This window comes from Mytilus galloprovincialis, chromosome 13 (assembly GCF_965363235.1).
Source record: "Mytilus galloprovincialis chromosome 13, xbMytGall1.hap1.1, whole genome shotgun sequence".
NCBI classification, from domain to species: Eukaryota; Metazoa; Mollusca; class Bivalvia; order Mytilida; family Mytilidae; genus Mytilus; species Mytilus galloprovincialis.
The window spans coordinates 18,483,181-18,489,627 of record NC_134850.1 but is presented as its reverse complement, the minus strand read 5'-3'; the positions used below and the strand labels follow the sequence as shown (position 1 = coordinate 18,489,627).

The 6,447-nt window shown below is 32.4% G+C and overlaps 1 protein-coding gene across 1 annotated transcript; it reads right to left on the bottom strand.

Moving 5' to 3' along the window:
- Nucleotides 1–1,130: 1,130 nt before the first annotated feature.
- On the bottom strand, nucleotides 1,131–6,148 carry LOC143056779 (transmembrane emp24 domain-containing protein A-like). The gene is made up of 4 exons (XM_076229941.1): nucleotides 5,901–6,148; nucleotides 3,140–3,257; nucleotides 2,120–2,271; nucleotides 1,131–1,578 (listed from the first exon to the last, which is right to left on the bottom strand). The coding sequence occupies exons 1-4, from the start codon at nucleotides 6,114–6,116 to the stop codon at nucleotides 1,351–1,353; spliced, it is 714 nt and encodes a 237-aa protein (XP_076086056.1). The 5' UTR covers nucleotides 6,117–6,148; the 3' UTR covers nucleotides 1,131–1,350.
- Nucleotides 6,149–6,447: the final 299 nt, after the last annotated feature.

Genomic DNA, 6,447 nt, shown 5'->3' with positions numbered 1-6,447 from the left:
AGCCATCATGTCGCCAAGAGACTTTTTTGAAATACTCTTTTTTGTACTTTAAACTGGTAAAATGATAAATTAATGGGAAAATGTTATCGGAAGCCTCGAGTCTGGAAAACTGCACTCCTTGCATTTCCAATAACCGTTGCGACAACTTTTCCGCTATTCAACATGCGCTGATTGTTCAATGGTTGCCAACATGTCCCACTCTTTATTTCCAGTCAAACGGATCTTTAGCACTATTTATTACTTTTATTGTCATTTTTTTGGAATCCTTCTTCTGTCGCATCCTGACGTTAATTTTGAATTAGTTCCGCGTTGTTGTTTTTTGTCTGTTGGCTTTTCAAATTAAAGAGTTTTATTTTGTTGAAGTACGGTACATACGTACAAATGTAAGTCCTTTCTTGTCTAGAATTTCGAAGATTGAAATGGAGAATGAACTTTGAACTAGTTTATTTATAAAAAGAAATAACAACTTATACATGAGGTGAATACCAATATCCCTTGAGTTAATGAAAAAGAGAGGCGACAGTTACAATATTGGACGATAGATGTAGCCTTTCGGAACACCGGATGTTATTCGGAACACTTCTGTTCTTTCTATTACCATCTTTCAAATACATGCGCTAGCTTCTATGACCACTAAAGGAAACTAAAGATTGAGCAACACGAACCCTACCTAAAATCAGGGATTATCTCATGGTAAGCAGATCGAGGGCGGGATTGTGGTTACAACGATGGGAGCGTATCAATCGTCATTCGTGAAACATATATTTCGTACTGTCAAGCAACTCGATATTGCACTCGTAAAATTTACAATGGAATCACTTTAACTTCACAAATTAGAGTAAGAAAAAGCTTATTAGTTAAACACTTCTTGTCTCTAGCGATATATATTTGTACATTAAAAAGTGTACATGATACACATCAATGAGCTGAGAAATATTTGCAGGATATATTAAATCCACCATTTTCTGCATAAGAAAATTCATGTAAACGTCAGGCATATAACAGTTGTTTTCCATTCGTTTGAAATGTTTAAGTTTTTGATTTTGCCATTTTATAAGGGACTTTCCGTTTTGAATTTCCTCGGAGTTCGGTAAGTTTGTTAGTTTACATTAATAAAAGGTAAATGCAAATTGTTTTTTATCCATTTATTACAAAAAATCAACAACGGTACCAGTTTTCAGTGTCCTCCATACGTTAATATTTAGTCGTTTTGCGAACGTTGGTATCACTCCAATTCTTTAAATTTCATATTGTTTATCCTCTTTATTTCATTATCGGTTGTAATTGCACAATCAGTTAAAATATTGTGTTAAAAAAACCTTCTAACAGATAAAACTTGTTCTTTTTTTTTTACGAACTAGGTTTTCCTGAAATATGTGGAATTCTGAAAAGTCTTCTTACGCAAAATACCTGGAAACCGGAAGTGCACACGATAATAAGAATTTGAGAAATTGACCACCAACTAATGTAGTCGTTATTTCCGCGGATGAAATAGTTGTCTTTAACTACATTCATTCTTATATGGGTTTGATGCTGTTTGACTGCTTCAATCGAATTCTGAACGGATGTGACTGTCCTCTGAAATAAAGGAGTAAAATGAAAGAACGATGTAGTGCAGATGTTGGAAATATTAGGTTCCATAACTTCGACAAGTGTATTTCAATATTTCTCCACTCGCGACAGTTTTAACTAGTGATGAGAAATATTTTTCCCACAATGCTCAGGAAATGTGAAAATAGCACATAAATTAGAGAATAGTAATTTTTCAATCATCTGTATGCCATTTAAGTGTTGAAAATGGAAAATTATTTTTAAGTTTGTGTAGTACTTTGGGCTAAATTAAGAATGATATCACTTTTTATACGTCCACACATGGCATATTGTATGTCCCTGTAAAAGTTAAAGAATGAATAAAGACATACAATTCTTCGTTATGTTTACATCATGCAAAGTATAGTATTCAGACGGCTGTAGGACTTTACATACAGAGATACTTATACATCTTTGCATAATTTAAACAAATGTATTACTCAAAGAATATAAGTATGCACAAGGAATATTTTCAGTGGCGTTTTATCGTGTAAAGAAAATAAAAATAAGTGATAAATATATTTCTTACAGTGAAATTAGTTACAGTTGAACTGACGCTTTCGATTTCCTTTTGATACTGGTACCAGTCGCTCATTATATACGTCATCATGTAAAAATAAATCAACTTGGAACCATACATATTTCTGCTAACAAAATTATCTATACATATCGTATATATTCCTGCAATAAACATGATATATAAAAAAGAAAAAGTTCATTTTCAGGAAATTTCTATTTCCAGTTTGTCTTGCACCTTCATATATTGATATTTTGCAACCGCTACTGTGTGTTATTATAATGTGCTGCGATGAAGTATAGACAAATTTAATTACCATAGATGTATATATAACAATTCTATGATTCTTAAAATTTGCTGCTCAAAGGAGGATGCGTAATAAGATCTTTACCAAATTGAAATTGTAAAATAAAGGTAAAAATTAAGTTTTACCAATTGATTTTGAAATTTTAGTCGACCTTTAATCGGTATATTACTCTCCTGTTTTTGTTTTTTCTGTCTTCTTTGTAATATGCAAAAAGTGTGAGGTATGTATTCAAAATAAAATTCCAACGCATGAAATTTAAATATAACGATCTACAAGTATCTTTGTCAGTCGTAGGTTATTTAAAAAAAAATGTACATTTTATTATTAATTTTCATAAATGTAAAATTATCCTGATTTTTGTATCAGAAAATACAAATGTCCTCGATTATTTTAAGCAACACAAACAGATAAATTAAATATTATGTTTTTGATTAAGTTAGACAAACATAGTTTATAATGCACCTGCTACTTGCTTCGATTGCGTAGGAATGTCGTTATAAGTAATCATAAACTGGAGTCTAATATCCCGTTTTGTTCGAAAAGTTACTTCAAATGAATATATACCAGATGAAATATCACACTCTCAAACTTATCGGGTCAAACAAATAAAACTCAAATAGTAACAGATTTAGTTGCAATTAATTGCTTAATTTTGAATTAAAACGACTGATTTATTGTATCTTTTTAACCAGCTTACGTTTATAAATCATATCATAAACATATACCTTCAAATGTAATTTTGTTCTCAAAATAACCACTGGTTACCGAATGTTTCGCATCTACTTGGTTATTGTTAGGATCCCATATAACTACATCAACCAATTTATCAGAACCACGTAAAACCTGGAATAAAACAGAAGGACGAGAAAATATGTTTAAAACAAGCCAGTTTAATGTACATAATCTACCAAACATAGAAATAAACTTATGTTCTCCGTACAAATCTTGTCATTCCAACTGAAATTTCTTAGCCAATACTAAAGGGTTTGCAGCTATAATCATGATAATTGATGATTGCCTGATATTTCGAAAGATAACCACCTTTTTCACCTTATACATCAAATGCTTGATCATTGCAACTGAAAGAGCGTGTTTTTAAACAGTGGCATCAAAGAAGTAACATTTTATACTCAAACAGAAGAGCCTAGATGCTTAGAGGAATGAATGACGACCAAGATATGTTTAAGGAATTCAAATCCTTATCTGTTAGATGAAGTACGATTTCCATCATTGTGTCCGTGTAGTGCAAGTAATTCGTTCTATTTTTATAAATAAGTTGCGGATACGCGAAATTGTTAAACGCATGTGAATCATAACCTTAAAAAATGTCATTAAACAAATTCATAACATCATTAAAAATTCAAAAGCGCTAAGCATGTAATAAATAGTGCAAATGTTTGTCTGTGAATTTTGTAACATGTTCACGCATGCGCAAACCCAGAACATGTCAAATATTCATTTCTAGTATATACGTCACATGATAAGAAGGTATCCACCCTACCTGATAATATTTTTTACTCAAAGAAGGTCAAAGAAAACGTTTTCCAGAAAAATAAGTATTTCAATCTGGAAAAAAAAGTCATTTTAGAAAAGGTGGTGGCCATTTTGTAAAAATGAAATTTTCTTATAGCCAGCAGTTTTTTTCTAAAACAAGTATATAATAATGATGCTTCGGGCTAATTTTCATGCTTGTATCATCATTTGCACAATTCCCTTGATTTTGCTTGCTAATGTCTTCAACTACGTACACATTGGTAATTTATACAGTTAAGTCGGCCTCATATCTTCACTTACATCTAGAAATTGACAATGAGGGTCGGTTAGAAAAACAAAATTTTACGACAAAAGAGATGAATTCAGCTTTCCAATTGTGAACTTTCCATTTCTAAGTAGCAACATTCCAGCAGCACGTGTATACGGGATATGTATCTCCCAATTGATACGATATTCCCGTTCTCGCATTTCCTATTATGATTTTCTTGATAGAGGATTGCTGCTTACAAGGAAGCTATTAAACCAAGAGTTCCAAATGGTGAAGTTGAAATCATCCCTTCGTAAATTTTACGGACGTCATCACAAGTTGGTTGACCGTTATGGAATAACCGTTTCACAAACTATATCGGATAATATGTTCCTTATGTCGTAACTACAATCCCCTTCCCTTTCATGGATGTAACCTACCGAATAAGACTATTTACAGGATTTGTTTTCACATAAGCATCACGACGGGTGCCACATGTGGAGCAAGATCTGTTTACCCTTCCGGAGCACCTGAGATCACCCCTAGTTTTTGGTGGGGTTCGTGATGCTTATTTTTTAGTTTTCTATGTTGTGTCATGTGTACTATTGAATGTCTGTTTGTCATTTTCAATTTTAGCCATGGCGTTGTGAGTTTATTTTCGATTTATGAGTTTGACTGTCCCTCTGGTATCTCTCGTCCCTCTTTTGAGCAAAACCTCCTCAAGTTGAAAAGTTTAGAAGGCAAAATGACACCATACAAAGAAGGTTAACCTATTCAATAATAAGATAATCATAGAGTGGAATTAAAACGTTGTTACTGGGCGTTTACCAACACACAAGTCAATCAAATGCAATCCGAAAATTTATCTATGGACTATTACACGAATAGGAAGATTAAGAATTTTACTCTTACTTAATTATAAATTTGACAAGATAGTTCCATTTCGGCCATTTTGCTTTAAACTTTAGTTATGTGCATGCCTGGCTTTCAAATATTTAGCTTATCATTTCTGGTGAAGGTCAGTGTAGTGAGCGCTTCACACACACGGTTTATAAGTGGAATAGTTACATAATAAGCTGATCGCGATATGTAGGGAAATATGTTGCTATGTTAAGCCTTAAACATAACCAAAAAATAGGTTTCCCTCGAAATTATGGGCTATTGATACCAAAATAAGTTAAACAAGTCATACCTGTGTTAGGATGCCAACAAAAAATCGCAAAAATGGACCCCAAATCATTGTTTTGCGTTATCCATGATTACGGCAGCCATTTTGAAAATTCCAAAACTAAATAGCATTTCAACATTTGCCGGTAAACATTAAAATTTTGTGTAAAGTTTCATTCAGTTTGAAGCATTCAATTTTTTTTCTCACATTTTTGCATTTTCCATGGTAACGGCGGCCATTTTGGAAATGCTAAAGTCGAAGTGCAGCTTCATATTGTGCTACTCATACTAATATATCATCGTTTATAATATTTTATATATCTAGCATTAATCTAACATAGATGTTCTAGGATATTCAAGTTAAACTAGTTTTCTACATGTTCTACGAAGAGTTCATATATAGGAGAACCGAATCGATCCTCATCTAGAAAAATTCAAATTAAACTAATATTAACAAGACCTAGAGAATATATAGCGACAAGCATAAGCCTTCACATAATAGAAAGTTCAAACGAATGCGCATATTTGTTAGGATTCCAATAGTATGAATATAAGAAAAGTTACCTGTCGTGTGTTACCTCAAAAGATAAATGAAGAGTAGCTTCGTTAGCTATTTTTTGGTAAAAACACTGTTCCCGTCCAGAATAAACTTCTATTTTAAATTCATACGTCACTCCTGGTAATCCATCAAAATCAAAATCTTCGTTTAGTTTGTCTAAAACTTGTTCAGCATTTAAACAATGAAATATCATTAAAATCAAGTGTTTTGAAAGGATTGACGATAAAGACGCCATATTGTACAAGTTAGTATACTTATTTCGTTTGCTGATAATAGGTATAATCTTAATATATGGAACATTTGTTCAAATTCACACATGTCCATTTAAATACCAGACAGTGTGTGTAGTGATAGCATTTTCGAAATTTATAAATGAAAGGCTCAGTCATTATCGCTGTCTTAGTCAATCCCACTGTCCTGTGAGGAGTCTATATATCACGATAATGACCAGGTTTTCAAGAACGACTTAGCCAAGAAAAGCATTCATCAAGTATTCGAATAAAAGTATGACATGATAGTGATTTATACTTCTAACGTTTTAACACAAGATTTTATTCATTTGATGT